A 21,618-nucleotide genomic window follows, 5' to 3' on the forward strand; every position below is an offset into this window, starting at 1 on the left:
ATTTTGCTCGCGCATTCTTCAGTCTCCATAATACTCAATCAACGTCAGATTTTCATAACCTCCCACCGAACCACCCGTGTGTACTTTCGATATGGGTCCTCCTAGGCGCAAGGTTCTCGCTACGGCGGAAGAGACCATGTTCCCGCCGGATGAGTTGCCTCAGGGCCATCTGATCGCCCGGGCTATCAAGGCGACCGGAAACAACATCTACTCAGTGGAACTTCCCTCGAAGGAATCGGTTTTGGTGGAGCTCCCTGCCCGCTTCCGGTCGACCATCTGGATCAAGCGGGGTTCCTACGTGGTTATCGATGCCAATGCCCTCGAGGGCCGCGACAACAAGCTCAAGGGAGAGATTGTCAACATCGTCCGTGATGAGAAAGCATGGCGCAAAGCCCCGTTTTGGTAAGTGGATACTTTTATCGCGATGCCTGGGGCTATTACTGATCCCTTTGCAGGCCAAAGGAATTCGCTAAGCAAGCTGTTGTTGTCGCGGACGACTCGGACGAGGAGGATGAGTCCAATGTCGGCAAGATGCCCTCCTCAGATGAGTCGGATGCTTGATTGGAATCTGGCTTGATGCTTCAGGCATCGGGCTTTATCGCATGGGCAATAGACTACTTAACAGAGCAGTCTTACTTGTTCACGGCTTCTCATTTATTCCTCCTGGGTACAAGGCCGATTGCGATCATCGATGCACCTGTCACAGCCCGATTTCGATATCGGCTGGAGTCACTTCTATTGGATATGCTCTTTACCGCTAGGTTTCGAACGCATGGTATCAAAGGCGCTGGCGCTATTCGCAAGGACGCCGAAACTCTGGGCAGCAAGTGCGAGAACAACAACGACAGAACTGAGGTTGGTGCTGGGGAATACATTCCAAGCCCACTCTTGCATAGCCCAGATGAGGAACAGCAAGATGGGATGAAACCCTGCGCGCCAGAGGAGGAAGGGTGTCGCCCAGGAGAGATAGGCGAAGAACTGGTAATGAAGGGACCTTGCGCACAACAAGCCAACTGCAAGAGACGATAGCATCACAGTCATGATGTAGGGCCTGGTGGGAGATACTGTGCGCTGTCGACCCGCAAGCAGATTCTGGATGAATACGGGCAAGCTAGACCCATAGGGCCTCAACCAACCAGTGACGGCAAAGGCGCCCAGCAGCACGATGTGGATGGCCAGCAATGCCAGGGAAAACTTCTTGGACAAGAATAGTTCTTCACCAACAAACCTCCAATTGACTGTCCACTTGAACATGAACTGTCTGGTTAGCTCGAACGCCCGCGAGAGATAACCTGCGGGGTTGTTTTGTAGGAACGGTATAGCAAGTAAAACCTGTAGCTCAAGGTCAGACTAGTCTCCACGCAACTCGCCCTTGGCCAATTCTGCAGCCTCACGGGGACCTACCTGGATAAGGACGGCCAGAACCCCCAGTCTCACACTAGGACCAAGCGACAGACTAAGCACCGTGACAACGGCAATAGCCGGAGCCAGCAGCAACAAGGTCATCTTAATCGCAACACCAGTAGACCACAGCGCGACCGCAGCCGTCCACTTCCGATTCATGAATAACAAAATGGCAACCCACATCGCCAGCGCCGCCAAGCCATCATTGAACAGACGCAGGACATAAACGCTATGAAGTCTCTTGGAAAGGACCAGCAGCGGGAGCAAATACGGCGGAGCACCCGACTGTCTATAACAGCACAGCACAACCACCAGCGTGATCAAGTAGAGCACAGCAAACAGTATCTGACCGAAGAAAATATCCCGCCCCTCATCGGTAAGATGATAGAGAAACGTATAACTGTATACATGGCCGGCCGGATAGACAAGGGGGCCAGTGGATCCTTTGATGAGAGTGTAGTCGCGTTCACCGGACAAATACAGCGATATCTGTTGCATATATGTGGTCCAGTCAATCTCGGTATCTGCGAGTAACAGCAACGGGGCTAGGTTAGTGGCATTGCTTCAACTTGTCGCAAAACGGCGTGAACGGAGCTTAGCTTTAGCCTTACAGGGGACTTTCCAGATGATCAGCGCGCAGAGAAAAGCGTCGCCCAGGACCAGGAGCGGAGCCATCCATTTTGTGTGTCGGGGATTGAGACACAGATCGCGAATTAGGTGCATCCAGTCCATCTTGCGTGTGGTTGTTGATTCAGACTACATTCTTTTACAGTTGTAGATGTCGGGTGGCCTCTTCGTGCCGGAGAGCCAATGAGAGCTGCCCCGTTTGGGATTAGCGTTCATGGACACACACAAGTCCGCGCGGCCGCATGTCCGCAGAACAGATGGGTTCGTTACCATAGAATTGAGGCGAATTGTACATCAAGTGACAGTTGTTTTTAATCGCGTATGCATAATCATATAGTAGACAGTAGTTGTAGGTACACTATCGATACAAAGATGGGTATATTGCTGCCATGGGTCAGATTTTGTGCCCGGCCGAAAATTTCCGAAGCCAACCTCCGTCGAAGCCAACACGACTGCTTCATGGCTTATCTCATGGTGGAATCCATAAATCCTTCACGCTGTACATGCTCAAGGCCAAGTTGAGCCTTAATTGAGTCCTTCCCGCTTTCCTTTTGTCCGCTACCGACCCTCCCCAACCCGTTGTGACTGTGTCGTCGTCGATGTCGGCATATCTCCACTACTCGTAAAACCCAGCAATTCGCCCAAAATTCCTCGCGGCTTGGGAACTGGACACTCGTGGCCTGCCTTGGCCAATCTCTGTGCTTCTTCTTCTAATTGTAGAAACGTAGATACCTCCTCATCAGCAGCCGGCTGCGTCTGGGCGAGCGGATTTCCATCCTGGCTGAGAAGTTCTTCGTCTTTCCGACGTCTTCTGCGAATTCTCTGAATTGGTTGCCCATCTGCCGACATTATCATCTCGGAATCGGCGAATGTGCGACGCGGGGCGGGACAGGGAAAGACATGTGGTAGGCCGACGACGACCAAGGAAGCCAGGAGCGTCCCGGCGAAGAGGGAGGACGTTGACCGTGACCGGGGATGTAGATGCGGCGGCATGTTGAAAGATGGATGTGATCAATTGAGGAGTGAGGAGAATTCTTTTGCGGAGCGGAGGGTGACGGTGACAATGATAATGCGTTGACTAGGTCGGGGACATCGGTCAGTTTCGGTGCATAACAACCATCGAAAAGAAAGGGCCAGTCAAACCTTGTAGCGACGAGAGCACAAATGATTAAAGACGGGCAAGGCAGGAGGCCCCAAGCACGGTATGGCCTCACCAATGGACAGCGGGGGACGCGATAGAAGGACCACCGGGGAAGCCGGGGAGGGGAGAGAAGTTATGATGGGGAGACTGGAAAGGGAACCGAACTGAGGCAGCAAATTCAGGCTACAAACTTCCCGAACTGGATGAATTCGGTCTAGTCTTGGCGATCAGATCTAATCTTATCTTTACTGCATATGATTGGCCATTAGGGACAGCGGCGAGGTGCAAACTGGAATCTGAAGGGACTCAAACCGCCTGAGCTGCCATCGCCCACCTCTCTCACCTCTGCCTCCACTCTTCTGCCCCCTCCCCTCCCTCCTCCCATCTCGCCCGTTCTCGCTCTGCTTCAGTTGAGCACTGCATTAGACGAGAAAATGAGCGTTCTGTTTTTCTGCGCTTAGCGGTTTCCTCCTTCATCCATCTTGCGCCCTCCCCATCGGCATTGACTCAAGTGCCTCCTCCATTCTTCTGCCGTCAGGACCCACCCTCCCTGCTCCCTGCTCCAACTCAGTTGCTCATTCCGATTATCTCCTGCTGCGCTCGAGCACCATGAGCGATCTTGACCGGTATTCCCTCCATTCCCACCCCTCCTACCCTCTCCCCTTGAGACCACGATAAGCTAAGATCCCACTTTTTGTCGCGTAGGGCTATCGCGCAATTACGCGCTTGTCGGTTGATACCCGAAGCCCAGGTCCGCGAACTCTGCTACAAGGCGCGCGAGCTCCTAATCGAAGAAGGCAATGTAGTCTCCGTTGACGCGCCCGTGACAATCTGCGGCGACATCCATGGCCAGTTCCATGATTTGATGGAACTGTTCCGCGTGGGCGGCGACGTCCCGGACACCAACTACCTATTCATGGGCGATTTCGTCGATCGCGGATTCTACTCCCTCGAATCGTTCCTCCTCCTTCTCTGCCTCAAAGTCCGTTACCCCGATCGCATCACCTTGATACGTGGCAACCACGAATCGCGCCAAATCACCACCGTCTACGGCTTCTACGATGAGTGCATCCGCAAATACGGCAGCGCCAACGTCTGGCGATACTGCTGCGAGGTCTTCGATTACCTTGCGCTCGGGGCCCTCGTCTTAGGCGCCAGCTCAGAGCTCGAGCCCACCGGCCCCAGCATGGATACCACCCAATCCACCATGCCGATCGATGACGAACTCGAGACCGAAATCCTCAACTCCAGAGGCGAAGTCACCATGAGCACCTATCGCCCCCGCCCACAACACTCCTCCGACCCATCATCCATCTCCCCACCCCGCGACATATCCGCCACATCCAACCAAGCCCCCTTCCGCTCCGGCGCTGCCGGTACAAGCGCCTCCGGCGACGCGGGCGGGAGCTACGGCAGCCGCACCGGAGCCGTGCTCTGCGTGCACGGCGGCCTCTCCCCGGCCATCGACACAGTCGACAAAATCCGCCTGATTGACCGAAAACAGGAAGTGCCACACGAAGGCGCCATGTGCGACCTGCTCTGGTCCGACCCCGACGAGATCGACGGCTGGGGTCTCAGTCCCCGCGGCGCGGGGTTCCTCTTCGGCGGCGACATCGTCAAACGCTTCAATTACCGGAACGACCTATCATTGATCGCGCGCGCGCATCAACTCGTCATGGAAGGTTACAAGGAGATGTTCGACGGCGGGATCGTAACTGTCTGGTCCGCCCCCAACTACTGCTACCGGTGCGGCAACGTCGCCGCTATCCTGGAACTAGGCGAAGATACAAGCAACGGTGGCACCGTCGCCAGAAGTAATGGCGACTATGGGAGGAGTAACGGGATCCTGGGATCGACCAATAAAGCCGCCGTTCGGAGTCCCGGGAGACGGTATAGGGTGTTTGAGGCCGCGGCGCAGGATACCAGAGGCATGCCTGCTAAGAAGCCTGTTGCTGATTATTTCCTGTGATACCATTTGCCGTATGAACGAATGCATTTTTTTTTCTTCATGCCCTTTATCTATCTACATCTGTTTCTGCCTGTGCGTCTGCGTCTGCGCCTCCTATGTCTGCGTCCCAGCCGTCCTCCCATCCTCCCTTATATCCTCGCATCACTTCTATCCAGTTATATAGGCCGGCCTGTGCATGAACATGACTTGTCTTCCCCTTGACTTCTTTTCGTTATTATCTTCTCAACTACGATGTTCAGTCGTAAATGTATCGTGTTTGTTGGCTGGGACCGCCGTTTATTGGAGACTTAACATGATGATACATGCATGCTTTCTTGCATTTCACATACAGAATTTGAAGCTTTTAACTTCCTTGATCTCTTATTCCTATGTACTGTTGTGTTGTGTTTCTTTATTTCGGGCAAATGAACGACGGACGGGCTTTGTATGTGTGTGTGTATGTGCATCATCCATGACTGCTAGCATTTGGGTCACGATTGCCTTTTGTTACTGTTTGTTTGTATCTTTGTGTATGATCGGGTTGACCGAATTCATTTGACTAAGGCTCTGCTTACACTTTACACTTACTCTGGTTTAGGTAGTTGATGGGTAGGTTTGTATATTTCGGGTTTTCATGGTAGTTGGGTTTGGGCATCCGCGATCACTACTTGATTGCCCTGCTGCCTCCGGGGCGAGCTAGTGAGGGGTTCTTGAAATGCGAGGAGGGGAGCAGATGTTAGCGATAGGTAGGGTCAAGGCCGATCCTTTTGTAATGATTTTTTCCATTATACTGTTTGAATCGATGTCTCTAATAAATCGCCCGAAAGGGTATGGTATGGTGTCCATCTTCATATGAACTATACAAGAAGCCTGAAATGGAACCCGAATGCCAGCATCCAAGGATGATCCAGATATCCATGAAAGGCGAAGCAGATAGCACAAGACAATTCATTACTTCAGGCACATATGCCAAACTTATCGTAACATCGTAATTATTTTTCTTTATCTCAAGGCACCGCGGGGTGCAACTTGCGTTGCCAAGGACTGCAACGGCATTATCACCTTTTGATTGTCCCAGCAATCACACGCCACTGTAGCCAGACATCCCTGGATGCTGCTCCGGATTAGCACTCCCTGGAGGGGCTCCAACCCCAAACCCCATCGTTGGGGTTGGTCGAGAGCTATTCTCGGCTCCCGATGTCTGCCCAACGTTGGCGTAATGGTTTCCGAACCGCATGTCGGGTTCTCTCCCAGTCATACCAGGGTTCCATCCTGGTACCCAATGGTCCATTCCAAAGGTCATGGCGCTCGATTCACGAGACCACCAGTCTTGGCTCTCTTCTACAAGATTTTCCGGCCCATCAAAGGGTGTTACAGGAGACGACGTCGTGGTTGCAGGAATGTTCTGCCCAGTGGTGAATGCGCGGATCTGTTCTTCGTCTGGGGCATACCAGACCTCCTGCTGGGCCACCGGAACGGGCTGGAACTGATTATAGGCGTTAGTTACGGGCCGGAGATACGTAGGCTCAGGAAGCCGGGTAGCGCCCTGCGCAAGCTGGACGTTCAATGACCGCTGCGCTGCACGCACAGCCGACACAGAAGGTGGTATTGGAGGTTCCATTGTGTGTGAAAATCCCAAGGACCCCACCGAAGGGGGTGGCGACTGCATCACAGGACCACCATGTTCATGTGAACCCATCGGTCTCCCAGCCTGTGGATAAAGCACATTGCTTGGATCTGCAACCGGATAATGCATGGTTGGAGCTGGCGGTGACTCCTCGGAAGGCGGAGGAGATATCGCTTGATCCCATGAGCCCCAAGATCCCCATTTGGCATGTGTTTGTTCAAAGGTGGCTGTAGCCTCTGCCGGCAGTTCGACATGCCACTTGTTGGCAGAAATCTCTAGAATCCTGAGGGTGCGCCGTGCGCAGAGCCAACTCTCACCCATCTCTTCGAGATGCCGCAGGCCATGTATGACATCTCGCTGAGCATTCTTCTCTGGAAGATTGAGAAGATGTACAGTCAACGCGGTATGGGCAATGTAGACTGCAATGTTGCAGATTTGCTTAAACCCGTAGGTCCGTTTATACATCCTCAGCAACTTTGAGATTGCAGAAGCAGCCTGTGTGCACAATTTCCGGGGAGACACATGTTGGGGAAGCGGAGAATTGACTTTGGAGTATTTGAGGAAAGGTCGATAAAGGTGTATGAGAAGGAGCTGGTAGAACATACTTTTGGTCTGTCAGTGATACACCTTAATGCGACAGCAGCCATCACCATGAAACTTACTGCATTAGAAGTGCCTGAGGAAGCTGCCCCTCTTGTGGTCTGAGTTCCTTTGGTAGATCCTTCTTCCAGGCTTCAAGCCTTGTATGCAGATCGCTGAGTTTCTTGAGTTCTGCCTGCTTAGTGGTAGGTTTCTCCTTTGGGGTCGGGTCGTAGAAGAATACAAGCAGGTCGCCATTGATCTCGCACAGCCGGAAGATCTGAGAGGCAACGGCTCGAATCCGCGAGGGTTGAGTGTGCTCACGACCTACTCCCGTATCCATGTATGGGGACCATAATTCAGCTTCCTCGTTAGGCAATATATCCACTTTCGGGACGCTAATGCTAGATCCCGCCAACTGAGGCTGGCGACCGAGATAATTAGACCAGCACCTGCGAATGTTAGAGCTCATCAAAGATCCCCTAAGAGACAATATGGTCACGTACTTATCGAACAGAAAGCAACCCCAGAATGTTATCCGGCGTGCATCCACTTCTTCTTCGCCCAGATCCCGCGCCCCGAGGCTGGTCGAGTCAAAGTTGAGGCCCAAATCGAAGGCCATCCGAAAGCTCATCCCGCTGTAGACCCAGCCCTTGCTCTCGCGGCCACAGCCCGCTTCACGCACCGACAGCAGAGCCAGCGCTTGTACGGTGCATAGCTTTGCATTCGCGTGTTCATCGTTCTCGAAGAATAGCCTTTTGGCCTCTTTGAAGAAATGATCGCCCGCCGTGGCAGAATTCTCTGGATCCTCCCGAGCGCCTTCCCAGGAGCTGAAATGACAACCCAGGGCTAGCATTGCATTGACGAGCAAAGTCGAGCAATACTGGCTGGGCACCCCGCGTATATAGTCCCGATAAAATGAATCCTTAGAAAGGGTCGTGAAGAACGGGTAATGCCAGGTAAAATACATTGTCATGAGATGACTGATCAGTCTCTCATCCTGGGTAACACGGGTCCACCGTGTGACGGAATAATCACCATGGCCCTGATCCGACTCCTGGGCACCTAGGGATGATCTAAATTCATTCAGCTCTGATCCGGGAGGCAGAAAGATGAGGTTCGACGTGCCCCCAATGAATTTGCGGGAGCCGTCCAAGACAAGTTCACTCATCTTCCCCGCTAACTCCGACTCGAACTGGTCAGTCTGCGTTAGGGCTTCATCTCCACTAGCTCCTGTGTCCTCAGGGCCCGCCGTGGAACCTCTCCCTTGACCGAGGATCGATTGTGCGACATCTTCGAGATTATCGCACGACCGAATCTGGCGAACCAAGTCGAATGCATCCTCCTCCTCGTAGTTCAATAAGGCTTGTATCAACGTCAACAATGTTGTGTTTTTCGTTCTCAACGCGTCGGTATCCTTCTTGTATACACCTTTTCTGCGATGGTCGGAATTCGGATCGTAGACGCCTAGCGTATTGTGAGCCTCTATCTTTTGATACCAGCATGAAAGGCAGTACTATACAGGCTGTGTGATAGACAGAGGAACAGGCTGCGCAACTCGGTAGATTTCCATCGCACTAGACCACACCATCAGCTACAAAGAGCATGTACAGCGGTAGGGTCGGTCGTACCTTGGATTTCCTCCTGCGGCAGGCGATACACGCCGTACTGACACAACGTCTTTTCGAAGCTGGGCCATTGTCCGATTTTGTAGCTTGAGTTCTGGTCGAAGCTTTCCCTCGAGAGCCTGTCAGGGTGGGCGTGTCGTCCATCTCTTGCGACTTCTCCGCGGAGCTGTCTTCCATCGCTGTCAGGTCCACCCAGGAGTGTTCGGAGAAAGCGTCACAACAGGGCGAAGCATGCTTCTCGAGGGGGGAAAGAGCGGGTCGGGCTGCTGGAGAGGGAACCCAGAAGGCCCCTGCACAAAATGGGTGGAGGGGAACTGCGGGTCGAGGGTACCGGCATAAGCTCGACAGCAAAAGAGCGAATCTGAGGCCGTGGTAGAGGCATTAGTTAGGCAAGCGCGCAGGAGCTAGGACGGTACTATTGGCAAAGTCGCAGAAGGAGCTAGTGCAGAGGGAGGATGAAGTGTTGCGCAATCGGCAATCGGAGGATGTCAGGAAGTCGAGAGATGCATGTTGGGCGACTCACAAATCAGTCCAGTCAGTCAAGCCGAGATCTGCCCACAAAATGAATTAGGCTACCCCGCGACGTGCAGGAATGGGTTGACGAAATGACCCGCAAGTGGAGGCGACGGATTGCTCTGGGTAGAAGATGGAACCGGGGAGGGGGTTTGTACGGGGTAAAGCAATGAGCATAGAATGAATTAAAATCGACGGAGGATGATAAGAGGAGATGATCTGGACGGAATGATTGGACAATGCTGGAGGGGGGGTTAAGTAAAAGGGAAGAGATAGCGAGTCTGTGCAACTGCGCGCCGGCAGCTCGACGATCTGGCCCGGTTGGTTGGGATGTGCGGCGATAAGAAACGGTGGATGACTAATGCGCCCTTCCAGAGTCAACTTTATAACTATTGTAGCAGTTAACTATGAAAGAGGGTACTGTGGAAACATGAACGTCAGTTAGGTATCGGGCCATATTATAGTGATGTTGAACAGACCATGTTGGATACTTGGTTATCTTTTAATCTTCGTCCATCTTAGAGTTTTGCGTGGAAACGACTAGTACTTCCCAGTGGTGTTCATATCTGCAAGATAGTCAAGATACCTTATGCTTTCTTTTTTCTTTGTTCTGCCTATCCGACATATCTTATTGGAAGTAAGAATGACATCCCGCTGTCGAAGGAATGATTTGGATCGTTTCCGGTCGGCACCATCGCAGTTGTGTCACATGGCCCTCCATGCTTCATAATACAATCTGACCAGTTACAAGTAGTTGGTTACAAAGTACTGCTGGTTGGTTATTACTGAAAGAGGTTTAGTGTATGTGCCTGATCTATGAGGTCGGGATTTGGCCTATCTACTATCTATCTACTACGTAGCCATATGTTTCATCATCACTCCATGCGCTCCATCCTACGGATAGGCTAACCGGATTTACACATCATAGAATCCTTTTCGCTTCCAGAATGCCATGCAGCGTCTCAAGACATCGATGGTAAATGGTTTATACTGTGCCTCAGGGCAACCGGCAAGGGCACGAACAGTATTCGTGCATTCATATACTGGCGAAAACTGAGCGCATTCCCAGCGCGTCAATTTTCCAAGCACTCGCTCCTGTAGGACGGGCATCAGCGGCGCGAGTGAGCCTTCCGACGTGCCTGACTTGACTGCCTGCTCCACCCAGTCGCTGTAATCAATCATCCGCACGGGATACCCGGCTTCGTGGAGGAGAGTGATGGTATCCTCAACGGTCAAGCACTTGGTCCGGTCGGGGGACAAGATGTGGTAGGCTTGACCAAGATTTCTGTTCTCTGACGCAATCTGGAGCACCGAGGAGCAGACAAAGTCGATCGTGCAATATTCGAACCGCATGTCAACTATTCGCGGGAAGGTCCCCATCTCGATGCACCCGACAATCCATCGCGTGATAAAGTCATAAGGGTTACTGGCGCCAGTGACTCTATCTCCAATAATAAAGCCGGGACGGTAGATGGCGATCGGAAGGCCCTTTTCCTGCATACGACACACCATCGCCTCGGCGGTTCACTGGCTCTGTCCGTACCCAAGGTCGTATCGCAAGGCAGGCAGGTGATTTATCAGTGGACTGTCTTCGGGGATGCTTCGCGTGCCTAGAATCATGCCCGATGGGCCGAAGACATCGATACTCGACATGTAATGTTAAATGGAACGCCTTGCGGCGACCGAGCGCTGCAGCGTTCAAAACGTTCCGTGTCCCTTTGACGTTGTCGCGGTGATGTTCCTGGTAAGACTCGCAGAAGTTGACCTTGGCTGCACCGTGGAAGATCACACTGGCCCAATTGACCAGCCAATTAAACTGCGTGGATCCAAGCCCAAGCTGCTCGTCGCCAATGTCTTCCTCCAGAACCAAGATCTTCTGGGGGAGCTCCAAGGAGTCGGGAAACAAACAGTATTTCTCCATGGCCTTCTGCACTCTAGCAACGGCGCTTTGACCGTTCCTAGCTTGAGCAAGGCACGCGATTTGCTTCACACCCGGCCTCTCAATGAGTGGGCGGAGGATATGCGCTCCCACGAATCCAGTCGCACCCGTGAGGAAAATGCGTCCTTCTGCTGCCGATTCCCAGTCTGGAGCGAGTGGAATGTCATCGACAATATCAAGTCGTTCGCCCAAATACTAGTATGATCTGGGGCGTTCTTGTGTCTATCTTCTACGGGCGCCTGCCCGGCGTCAAGAAAATCACACAAACTTGAGAAGCGGGAATGCGCATGTAGCTCATCCATGGTAATCAGGCTTTCCAGCCGATGTTGTATGAGAGCTATCAGAGCCGCCGCCTGAATGGACGAGGCACCTAAGAGAAAGAAATCTTGCTCGGGCTTGGGGCGGGACACTTGAAGTAGCTCCTCCCATATTCTCGCCAGAACAGACCTCGTGTCCTTGCCGTTGGTGCTGATACATGTGCCATTAAAGACGTTCCGCTTCCCTCCAGCCTCGCCTTCACGTGAGCCTTGTGCATAACTGTCCAGAAGAGCCTGGCGGTCGAACTTACCATTTGCCGTCAAAGGAAAGGTCATGATTCGTTCAAATGGCTCCGGGATCATGTAGGACGGCAGGGTTTCCTGTGCAAATCGAAAGATGGCGTCTTGATTCTGCTTATTGCCGCCACTGGGGATGATATACGCGACTAAGATAGCCGAGTGGAGAACCGAAGAACCGACAAGGGTAGTCTTTGCATGACCACACAAGATTTCACAAGTGGGTTCGACTCCGTAATTCGCGAAATTTCCTCAAGTTCGACGAGAAATCCTTGATGCTTGACCTGTGTATCGCGACGACCGATGTAGTCAAGGAATTCTGGTTTATCCCGTCGCCACTGGCCGATGTCACCAATCCGATACAGTTCGACAATTGAACTACCAGCGACAGTCGTGCCGTCAATTATACCTGGGCCTTTTGTGTGCCGGTTTGAAATAAGTATTTTGATAAATCTTTCCTCATTCTCACGGCTCCGGTGGAGATAGCCAGCTGACTTTCCCGGCCCGCCAATACATAGTTCGCCATGGATGCCACTTTCCTCGATAGGCTCCAGGTTATCGTCTAGCAGATAAACAATTGCTTTTCCAATGGGCTGGCCAATGCTGATGCGGTCTCCCAGGCAGTCCGACAAGGTTACCCTGTACATGGTCAGGGTAGTCCCCTCGGTAGGACCGTATCCATTCCACAGGTTTTCTGGAGGTTCCTTCTCAAGGACAGATCGCAGCGCTCGTGGATTCGCTGCCTCGCCAGCTGTTATCGCATGGTGCAAAGCACAAAATGCATTGGGGGCTGTTGACGCAATTACATTGAAGAGGGCCGTTGGGATGATCATCACGCTCGCTCGGGTGTCAGTCAAAAAGGCAGGAAGACGGCTTGGGTCGGTTGCGACTCCCTTTGGCAGGACCACGATAGTCCCCCGGGCTATCAGCGTAGCCCACATCTCAAACAGACTCAGATCGAAACCAGGATTGTTGAATGCGGTCACGCGATCGGTATGTGACAGCGGAGTCATGTTGTTCTTCATTGCCAGATGGAGGATGCTGCTTGTCTGGATCTGAACGGGTTTCGGCTTTCCCGTAGACCCCGATGTGAAAAGAATGTGACTGCGTCCATCCTCTTTCTGGAGACAGTCTTTCTGGGTAACCAGGTGACTATCGTGGCGGAATAGCGCCGGTTCGAGGTGTCCCATCGGGTAAAGGTCGAAGCCTTGATACCTGTTGGTAGACAAATCCTCAATGATCACTCGTCTGACGGCAACATCACGTAACAATTCATAGATCCGCTTCGGTGGCTGGTTAGGCTCGAAAGGGACGCATGATGCACCGACGAGACGGACGGCCACTTGGGCCACCACTTGACTCAGGCCAGGGCTGAGGAGAATGCCGACGGGCTCTTCCGCCTCAACCTTGTCTTTCAGCTGAAGCCTGTCCGCCAGACATGTGGCACGGGCTAGCAGTATCCCATACGTGAGGGCTGGAGGCCCGTCCAGCACGGCCATAGCGTCTGGATGCTCTTGAGCATGTTGCGCCAGAACTCTTTCCATCATGGTCTAGCAAACCATTGTGGAATTCACCGTTCGAATTGGACTCTTGTCTTAGCGAAAACTTGGCTCCAGTTCAGTATATAGGGACGGTATCTGAACTGAGCAGCTACATGTAAATGGAGGGTCTGATGAAATATGTATTGATTGACAATCAAATGTCTCGATGCTTTCATTTGTGGTTTCTTCCTACGGGCAAACAAGAAAGCAGCAAGGCAAGTACTTGTCATAAATCCACGGCACCCTCCAAACGGCATCGCCGTTCAATACGTACTCCGCTGAAGTCGCTCGGGGTTTCTATCTCTACGGCAGTCCAACATCAACCTCGCGATTCCGCGGTCAACTGCCATGTTCGGAACGACAGCGACCCGATTGCCGTCCCATGCGTGGACGACGGGTGGCTGAGATCATCACTGGTCGCGACAAGGTGATGTAGTCGACAAGAATCTGTCACTGCAACTCGCCGGATCCAGCAGGTGGACGAACCTTTGACTTTCACGTCGTCACGAAGGCCGTCCTTCTGGCAATCTACTGGCCCGCGCATGCTGATCAATGAAGGTTTACTCCACAAGAGAATAAGAGATCCGGTGCAAGGTGACAAGAAGATAAAAGCCGTCCAAAGGAGCATGGCAATCAGTCGATCATTGTGTATAATCTGATCTCAGATGTGAGTCAATGCATATGCATAACCATCATCAGATGAGTGGGTCTGATAGCTAGATCGATATGTCATGTGGCTATATTGTTGAAAAGAGGAATCATTGATATCATAGCATTCCATGTAAAGTTTGACCAAGGACTGACAGAGAATTTTTCATTTGCTGTCCATGCCACCTGTACCCCATATTGCGAATGAACTCCATTGGGGAGCGAGAACTAGGGTTTGGGTCCTATCCCGCAAGCGTCGGCCGGACGTTTGTCACTCATGGGTTTGAGCATTTCCTATTCAAGATGCACACTGGGTGCTACCCACCATATGCCAGCCAGTGTCGTTTTGTGTGTCCAGATCGACGTGCCCTAAGGACAGCAAGAACACACATTACCATGGATAGGAACAAGTCCCAGACTTCCATGCTTTGACTTATAAAGTCTCGCCGACAAACTTCATCGACAAATCAACCGCCCTTTCACGCTTGGCTTCACCTTCCTGCGAATCAGTGGAAGAAACGCTATACCTGAACTCACACGATGCAGCTCTCGCTCTCATTGACTGCGGTACTGCAGTCGGGCATCGCCAAGCGACGACAGCAAGGCCAATACTTTGAAATGAGCCCCCCCTGCCATCGAATTGGGCATGGTTGACTTCGGGTCCAACGACACGCTAGGTCTCCGATCCAGTCCCGCCATGCACGAAATTTTTCACAGTGAATTAAAAAGAGCCCTGAGTTCGTTATCGGAGCTGGCGCAAGCCGATGCTTCGGTGGTTCCACCAAAGAGGTCACCAAACTGGAGAGACTACTAGCCGACTTCCACCACGGCAAAGAGGCTATGTTCTTCAACTCAGGATACGAAGCCAACGTTGGCGTATATAGCACCTTGCCTCAACCCGGGGATGCCATTATCCACGACACCATGGCCCATGCGAGCATCCATGATGGGATCCGTTATGGCCGCGCGTCCATCGTAAAAGCTTTTGCACATAATGATCTCCAGTCGCTAGACGCTGTGCTTGAGAAGGTTAAGCTCGGCTCGGCCGATATTAGCTGCGGGAGACGAACGGTGTTTGTGGCTCTAGAGTCGTATTACAGTATGGAAGGGGATATCTCGCCCATCCCGGAGATTCTCTCGCATGTTAGAAGTGCTCTACCGGCCGGCAATGGAGTTCTCATAGTTGGTGAGGCTCACTTGGGTATAGTTGGACCCAACGGCTCTGGATACATGTCACTTGGGACTGGAGAAGGAAGTCATTATTTTGATGCAGAGCTATGGCAAAGGCCCTGGCCCCTTGGGTGGTATGTACCCTTCAATTTCCTGCCTCCATCACTGGCTAGCTTAACGTGCACCATGTGTGGTGCATATGCAATCTTTGATCAAAGAATACATAGCCAACTTCGCCCGAGGCCTGATGTACTCGACCGGGCCTTCCTTCCCCACAGTCGCCGCCATCAGAGCTTCGATCGCCACCCTCAGCAGCACAGACAGGGAGCAGTTAAGAACGCTAGCCATCAGAGCCCTCCAATGTATATCATAAGTCTACATAGTGGTCACCATAATTAGCGCCGTCAGAGACTCCGCGCAAACATCATGCTCTTCTACCAGCTCATCCTCATGCATCCAAGGCGACAAGCTCTATCTAAGTCCGGGATTTCAAAGTTCCCCTCCATTAAGCACAAAAAAAAAGAGAAGCATTCGTGGCCATCATCCCCATCATTACCAAGCAAGGACAATGCCATAAGCTACAGCAGAGACTGCAGGTATACGGGTTCCGTACCCATGCAGTCCGATACCCTGCCGTCCCAGAGGAGGAGCGTGTCCGCTTGATGCTGCACGCAGATAACAAGCCGGACGAGATCAAAGGCTTTGCGCGAGTGTTGATGGAATGGGGCTGGGAAATCATGCAGGTTGGGCCCAGGCCGGAGACTCGACTGTAATTGGGCAGGACAGATGGCTCGTGTACAAATGTTGGTTCGGGATGGTAGGTTATTACGCTCCTTGGTATAGTGCACAGATCACACAACATCACTGCACATAGTCACTGCTGCTCAACACAAGCGATGAGACTCAGCGTCAGGACGGGTCAAGTTCTCATCTATGGGGACCATGTCGATAATGTCCCCAATAGATCAATTCCGGCAGATGCTCTTTCTAAGCCACATGATATGTTTCTAGAACGCAAGGCGAGCCGAGGAGAAGGGCAGATCGTTCACAAATCGTTCGAATCATCATCAGTCGTAGTCGTAGCAAGGGAGCAGACAGGTCCGACTCGGAAGGAAACTCCCTCCTGTACTCGTGGATGAGCCTGTCTTCCAAGTCGTTAGAAAGGGATATCGCCAAGAAGTAAGCAGCATTACTGTTTGATCACTCCTTTTCTCCTGTATTAGTAGAAATATGTTAGTTTCGCTCGAATTGCTCCCTCCAATGACTAAGGATATATAGCAGCATGAATTGGACCGAGCAGCTGTCTCGTCCGTATCTGGTATGGTTATCACTGCACGTATCTGCAGATAGCCTGAGGTTGCTTTTTGCTGGGCTCAGTAAAACCGGGCCCCTAGAACAAACGATAATGACATTCTAGTAGATATCCAGTGGGCATAATCCCATGACCTTCGAGTTCCAGCCACCGGGTTTGTTTGGCCGACTTGCTGGAGGCCTTGCATAAGTCCACTGCTTTGTACAATGACAAGAACGGCCAGAATCAGATGAGTCATCTTGCTTTACTGCTCATTGATCAACCGTAGACAGATTGAATAGAAGAGGTAAATGTTGACATTCCCAAGGGACACTTTCTGCGCTTTACCGCTTCTTTCCAGCCGCATATATGGTCTTGGCTTGATGCTGTTCTCAAAAAGTAGACGAGACATTGGTCCTCGGCAGAGTGTGCGTGTATCGGGGAGACTCCGCAAGCGTCCTCCGTGCTTGACCCAATGAAGCCCAAGCAAATGCGATCCTCGGCGCCAAGCCTTGCTGATCGTCTGGAGGATCCCGGATTATTAATCACCGGAAAAACAGAATGTTGGAACCTCTTTAGGGAAGAAATCGATATCTGCAGGCAGTCAGCCAGGCACAAGGCTGTCCCCGTCCTACTGTGTATGGTACTTTGGTGATACCCGGCGAAATCAATGTTTACCAGTATTTCACGGGACAGTCAGTCAGTATGTTTGCATGGAGAGGGAAACGGACAAATGTTCCTTTGTTCCGACAGCATTTCCGAGGAAATGACACCCACCCCACGAAGATCAATATGGGTGGTTGGTGGTTGGGCAGACACACAAAAGTCCGACCACCCCCATCTCCCATAATAATAATGATGCTAATCGGTGATGGTAATTGCGAACCACCAAAGTTACGGTGTGACGGGGGAGAAGTACGTAACACTCGGTAACATGGAACATTCTTTAGTGGGGAAGGAGACATTCTGCCGCTACCTCTTTGGGACACTGGCGGTTCCAGAAGTTACCGTGAGCCGAGGTGATACACGGTTGTTACCACGCTAGAACAATTCAGGGTCACACGGTGGGCGTTGGGCAGACTGCTGCGGTGTACGAGGGATGTTCCGGGAGTCGGCACCCGCCCTTACCGCCTGAAACCAACCAACCCCCATTTGGCGCCTCACTGTTAGGTACTGGGGCTAAACTGTTTGGGGGGACTACAGGCGACGAAGGCGCTAATGCTGTTCGATGCGGTCAGGCGCCTGCAATCTTTCTGTTATGCGATCAATATTACCTTTGCAGTCTAGTGGACTCCGCCGGGACCCGATGTTACGGACAAACCGTCATCCACCCACGTAACTAGTACTGGTTCAGCAGAGGTTAAGATTTATTGTTACCGTCACTTTCTCTTTTAGTGTGTTTCCCCGTTATCTGCCTTTTCTGGATTTCCTGGTTTGAGATCATTACTACACAGTTATTCCCTTTGCCGCTGACTGTCCTGGCTTGGCTTGGCTCTTCCTTATCCTCTCCCTCTCTCTCTCTCCCTACTTTTCGGTTCCTCTGAATCTTCTCCCTTGTCTACTCTCTTTTCAACCTCTTCGTCTTCGTCGTCTCCCTATTCTTCTCTCTGGACTCGTTCCGGTGGACATCTGCTTCACTTTCCGTCCCCATCTCTCTCGCCGTCTGCAATAGTCGCGTGCCTGCATACGGACCCAGCCGTCTTCCGCTTTTGGCATCTTCCGCTCGGCTGGGTCTCTGGCCAGTGCCAACACAGCAAGTGTGTTGTTGCTAATAGCCGATCTGCTCAAACTACTACTAGTACTAGCCTATATCTATCAGATATACTCCCACTGGGGAACCGCCCACTGGACGTTCCCCTCCCTCCTCTTCTGCTCTCGTGCTCTCTTCCCATCCATGTATCTCGTTCAGACTCTCGACCAGAGCGCCTCGACGGGCCTAGGACGCCTTATTAAACAGTTTTCCTCTGGATCTAAATTGTGAAGATGATGGTCCCAAGAGCTTATCTTTTCAGTTCCCTACCTCCGTCTCCGAAGACTTCTCTCCGTCAACATGGTGAGAGAACTCCAGTCACAAAGTCCTCCCTGGATCTTCTCCCCGTCCAAGACTTTGCGAGTCTCGAATTCCCATCCGACTCTTCTCCGCAGACCATGCACACCAGTCCGGTTGTGATACCCCCGAAGCGGGCTCCTCGCGTGACCTCGGTACATTCGCAGACCGCAAAGAAAGGGCCAGCCACGCCGAAGAAGTCTAGAACGGTGTCTCACAAGTCGTCGTCGGCCACTTTGACTGACCGGTCCGTGCCAAGTTCGATTGCGTCGATTCTGGAAGCCACGGCGATCCCCGTGCCTCGCCGGGGCTGGACTGTTCGAGAGTCTCGCAACCGCAGAAAACTGCCGCGTGTGGATCATGTGCAGCAATTCAGCAAGCTGTTGATGGACGGTGTAGGCGATAATTCGATGGAGAGCACGGGCAACACAGTGCTGGATCTACTTCTGAGTCCCCCGGATGAGGTCGACAAGTCTACAGTTGGGAGTGATTGTGACAGTGAGGCGCCGTCTTTCTCCGCTTGCTCTATGTCCCTTGAGTCGACGCCGTCGTTGGAGCGCGACTACGACTCACCGTCCAGTCTTCCGGCACCGTCTACGCCGTCAAGCCAGCGGAGCCCGTTAGAGCGAAAGTTTCACCGCCAATCACCTTGTGAGAACTGCATCTTCGACCACCCTTTGCTAGACAACGAAGTGTCGGACACGGAAGAGGATTTTGTCGAGCAGGCCTCATTGCCCGATCTGACCCCAAAGAGCCCGACACCGTCTCGAACGTTCCCGCGGTTAGGATCCACATTTAAATCTAACCTAACGGCTTCTTTGCGAGCAATCAAATCTGCTGCGCAGAGTGTCTCGGCCTTTGCTACTCCTTCCGTTCAGCCGGACGACTTTCTGACCCGGTCGCTCTTCACGATCACGCCGGAGATGACGGACGACCGACGGCCTCCGCCCATGAACGAGCCGCCATCTCCCGCACTCCGACGGTACCTGAATCCAATAACGGTCTCACCAGCGGAGATGTATGCTTATCAGGAATACCCACACGAGTCCCTTGATAGCCCCAACTGCCCTGTTTCCGTGCAAATGCAAACGTACCATCGCTCGGGTAGGCGCGGCAGTCGCAGGAGCGGGTTCCATCTGGCACGCTCCGAGGGCCGCGACCGACAGCTGCTACCATTCGACCCGGAGATCCCGCCCATGTCACGCCAGCGCGAGCCGCGGGAGAACAGTGATTTCCTGCGCATGGTAGTTCTCGAGATGAACATGCGACGCAGCGGCAAGCTTCGGGACGACGTTCCGACGCGGGCCCGAATCTGGCTGCCTCCCCGCAAGGGCAGTCAGGCCCGTTATGTTCGGTATGACTATTACGAGGATGAGGATGAGGACGAGAACGCAGTTCCCTCTCGTTGGGTCGGGATCTCTGTGAGCAGTCTGTAAAACAGTGCCGCTTCACCTCAACTTACTTTCTGCTTTACACACACTCAATGCGCACAGCGAGGCGCATGGATTCCGGACTTGGCTATTCTTTTTACTTTGCTTTTCTTGTACATATTTTTGCATAGATATTGGAGGCGTTCCCCTTTGGGTTAAAGGGGCATAGCGAGGCGTTTGGGAAGGGGGGAGCACCACCTATTCATTTGGAATATTGCTAGAATACACCTGGCTGGCTTTAGGTAGAACAATTGCTACTATCATTTACTTTGGATATCATCTACAGACACCGCTTATGTGCGGGACAAGCCGAACACTGACAGTGAAACAAGTTGTTATCACCACCGAGTCGAAAGCGATAAGTGATAAGTAACGGAGTCCGGAGTACACTACAGCGACTAAGACTACTAATTCCGGATCGAACCAACTAACTAATGCAGCTACTAAGTAGTCCTTCTCTAGCGACCTACCTAATTCATCTAGCCCCAGGCTGTTTACCAGGCTACTCTACCCGTGCAGGACTGTCCCGATACGTGCTAGATTATTCTGTATTGGGCTTAGTTGGTTGGTCTTGATGCTTAAGTGCGCCTTACCGGAACGACCAAGTTCCGCTGTGATTAGATCATCGTGATTTGATTTGGTTTGTATATTCTATCGCTAATAGAATAGCTCTTATTTACGAAGATGTTTCAATACATTTGTAATGAGTTAATGTCAAGACAGGAGATGATCATAATGAAAGCATGCGAATGACAGAAAGTTTATTTCAAGTTGTTGTTGGGTATCACGCGAGCCAAGGCGCATTACTCCGTGCTACTATTATATTATTTCTAGGATAAGATAATATTAATAGTATTATTATTTTTTCTTGTTTTTTTTTCTCCTGTTTGTGTTGTCCCCTGATCCCCGAGCCCAACCGCTGCATGTCACTTATGTCGTGTGTTGTGTGTCATTAGGCAGGGGGAGACTGTCCTGTCTGCCAGGAATTTGAACTTTAGGTAGTTATTTTCGAAGAGTCCAAAATCATTCCCCGAATTAATTTAGATAACCAAGACAAGGGTAATTTATGCTTTAACCTTCACTTCCCCCCAAGACGAGACAAGACAAGACAAGACAAGAAATTAATACGATCTGATCTACAACCCTAGAATAACTACTGGTTGAGTTATTGTTCCACCCCACGGTCAATAGGAAAAATAAACTCAACACGCGGAGGTTAAATAATGGCCTGATGACGCCATGACAGGTGGGATAGAGTTCACGCCTATTGTCATCACTTGTTCGCATTTATCCATTCATGTTGGGGTATTTATGTATGTACTGTATGTATGTAAGATACTCCCGTTCGTATGTTATGTTATGTTTGTATATCTATTTCAGCCTATTCATCGATACAGGGTAGGTATAATACAAATTAAGAGAGCTTGGAATAGGAGGGACCCAATTTCAATACGAATCCAGGTCTGCTTGTAAACTGGGTATGGCTGGTGATGGATGACACCGTGCAGGGTTTCCCTTATCTCTGTCCAAT

At 51.8% G+C, this 21,618-nt stretch overlaps 10 protein-coding genes across 10 annotated transcripts; 6 read left to right on the forward strand and 4 right to left on the reverse strand.

Annotated features, from left to right (window-relative positions):
• Window positions 1–91: 91 nt before the first annotated feature.
• BO83DRAFT_388455 (putative eukaryotic translation initiation factor eIF1a-like protein) lies at window positions 92–561 on the forward strand (the record flags this gene model as incomplete). The annotated part of the gene is made up of 2 exons (XM_025532757.1): window positions 92–402; window positions 456–561. 2 exons carry the CDS (start codon window positions 92–94, stop codon window positions 559–561), a joined length of 417 nt encoding a protein of 138 aa, XP_025388536.1.
• A 174-nt stretch (window positions 562–735) lies between these two features.
• On the reverse strand, window positions 736–2,136 carry alg3 (dolichyl-P-Man:Man(5)GlcNAc(2)-PP-dolichol alpha-1,3-mannosyltransferase; the record flags this gene model as incomplete). Its single annotated transcript, XM_025529388.1, has 3 exons — window positions 736–1,332; window positions 1,405–1,949; window positions 2,016–2,136. The coding sequence occupies 3 exons, from the start codon at window positions 2,134–2,136 to the stop codon at window positions 736–738; spliced, it is 1,263 nt and encodes a 420-aa protein (XP_025388537.1).
• Window positions 2,137–2,347: 211 nt separating this feature from the next.
• Window positions 2,348–3,276, reverse strand: BO83DRAFT_378175 (uncharacterized protein). The gene is made up of 2 exons (XM_025531186.1): window positions 3,175–3,276; window positions 2,348–3,109 (listed from the first exon to the last, which is right to left on the reverse strand). Exon 2 carries the CDS (start codon window positions 3,022–3,024, stop codon window positions 2,590–2,592), a length of 435 nt encoding a protein of 144 aa, XP_025388538.1. The 5' UTR covers window positions 3,025–3,109; window positions 3,175–3,276; the 3' UTR covers window positions 2,348–2,589.
• Window positions 3,277–3,781: 505 nt separating this feature from the next.
• Window positions 3,782–5,141, forward strand: BO83DRAFT_426745 (serine/threonine-protein phosphatase; the record flags this gene model as incomplete). Its single annotated transcript, XM_025535300.1, has 2 exons — window positions 3,782–3,798; window positions 3,878–5,141. 2 exons carry the CDS (start codon window positions 3,782–3,784, stop codon window positions 5,139–5,141), a joined length of 1,281 nt encoding a protein of 426 aa, XP_025388539.1.
• An 88-nt stretch (window positions 5,142–5,229) lies between these two features.
• BO83DRAFT_25243 (uncharacterized protein) lies at window positions 5,230–5,815 on the forward strand. Its single transcript, XM_025527043.1, has one exon. The coding sequence runs from the start codon at window positions 5,317–5,319 to the stop codon at window positions 5,677–5,679; it is 363 nt and encodes a 120-aa protein (XP_025388540.1). The 5' UTR covers window positions 5,230–5,316; the 3' UTR covers window positions 5,680–5,815.
• A 386-nt stretch (window positions 5,816–6,201) lies between these two features.
• On the reverse strand, window positions 6,202–9,131 carry BO83DRAFT_311805 (putative C6 transcription factor (NirA); the record flags this gene model as incomplete). Its single annotated transcript, XM_025527491.1, has 7 exons — window positions 6,202–6,693; window positions 6,847–7,351; window positions 7,410–7,606; window positions 7,658–7,778; window positions 7,833–8,793; window positions 8,849–8,903; window positions 8,958–9,131. 7 exons carry the CDS (start codon window positions 9,129–9,131, stop codon window positions 6,202–6,204), a joined length of 2,505 nt encoding a protein of 834 aa, XP_025388541.1.
• Window positions 9,132–10,382: 1,251 nt separating this feature from the next.
• Window positions 10,383–13,507, reverse strand: BO83DRAFT_388460 (NRPS-like enzyme; the record flags this gene model as incomplete). Its single annotated transcript, XM_025532758.1, has 4 exons — window positions 10,383–10,961; window positions 11,011–11,552; window positions 11,603–12,109; window positions 12,169–13,507. 4 exons carry the CDS (start codon window positions 13,505–13,507, stop codon window positions 10,383–10,385), a joined length of 2,967 nt encoding a protein of 988 aa, XP_025388542.1.
• A 1,182-nt stretch (window positions 13,508–14,689) lies between these two features.
• BO83DRAFT_398525 (aminotransferase class I/II-fold pyridoxal phosphate-dependent enzyme) lies at window positions 14,690–16,092 on the forward strand (the record flags this gene model as incomplete). The annotated part of the gene is made up of 5 exons (XM_025533258.1): window positions 14,690–14,716; window positions 14,879–15,404; window positions 15,538–15,649; window positions 15,730–15,813; window positions 15,843–16,092. 5 exons carry the CDS (start codon window positions 14,690–14,692, stop codon window positions 16,090–16,092), a joined length of 999 nt encoding a protein of 332 aa, XP_025388543.1.
• Window positions 16,093–17,085: 993 nt separating this feature from the next.
• Window positions 17,086–18,591, forward strand: BO83DRAFT_398526 (uncharacterized protein; the record flags this gene model as incomplete). Its single annotated transcript, XM_025533259.1, has 7 exons — window positions 17,086–17,173; window positions 17,211–17,282; window positions 17,311–17,539; window positions 17,561–17,619; window positions 18,006–18,144; window positions 18,283–18,341; window positions 18,365–18,591. 7 exons carry the CDS (start codon window positions 17,086–17,088, stop codon window positions 18,589–18,591), a joined length of 873 nt encoding a protein of 290 aa, XP_025388544.1.
• Window positions 18,375–20,363, forward strand: BO83DRAFT_25327 (uncharacterized protein). Its single transcript, XM_025527044.1, has one exon. It carries the CDS (start codon window positions 18,594–18,596, stop codon window positions 20,091–20,093), a length of 1,500 nt encoding a protein of 499 aa, XP_025388545.1. The 5' UTR covers window positions 18,375–18,593; the 3' UTR covers window positions 20,094–20,363.
• Window positions 20,364–21,618: the final 1,255 nt, after the last annotated feature.

The sequence above is a fragment of the Aspergillus eucalypticola genome (genome assembly GCF_003184535.1).
Source record: "Aspergillus eucalypticola CBS 122712 chromosome Unknown BO83scaffold_11, whole genome shotgun sequence".
Taxonomy (NCBI): Eukaryota; Fungi; Ascomycota; class Eurotiomycetes; order Eurotiales; family Aspergillaceae; genus Aspergillus; species Aspergillus eucalypticola.

What these genes read in the sequence shown, in the direction of transcription:
- BO83DRAFT_378175 (XM_025531186.1), bottom strand. Translation starts at nt 3,024, where the DNA reads ATGCCGCCGCATCTACATCCCCGGTCACGGTCAACGTCCTCCCTCTTC.
- BO83DRAFT_25243 (XM_025527043.1), top strand. Translation starts at nt 5,317, where the DNA reads ATGAACATGACTTGTCTTCCCCTTGACTTCTTTTCGTTATTATCTTCT.
- BO83DRAFT_25327 (XM_025527044.1), top strand. Translation starts at nt 18,594, where the DNA reads ATGATGGTCCCAAGAGCTTATCTTTTCAGTTCCCTACCTCCGTCTCCG.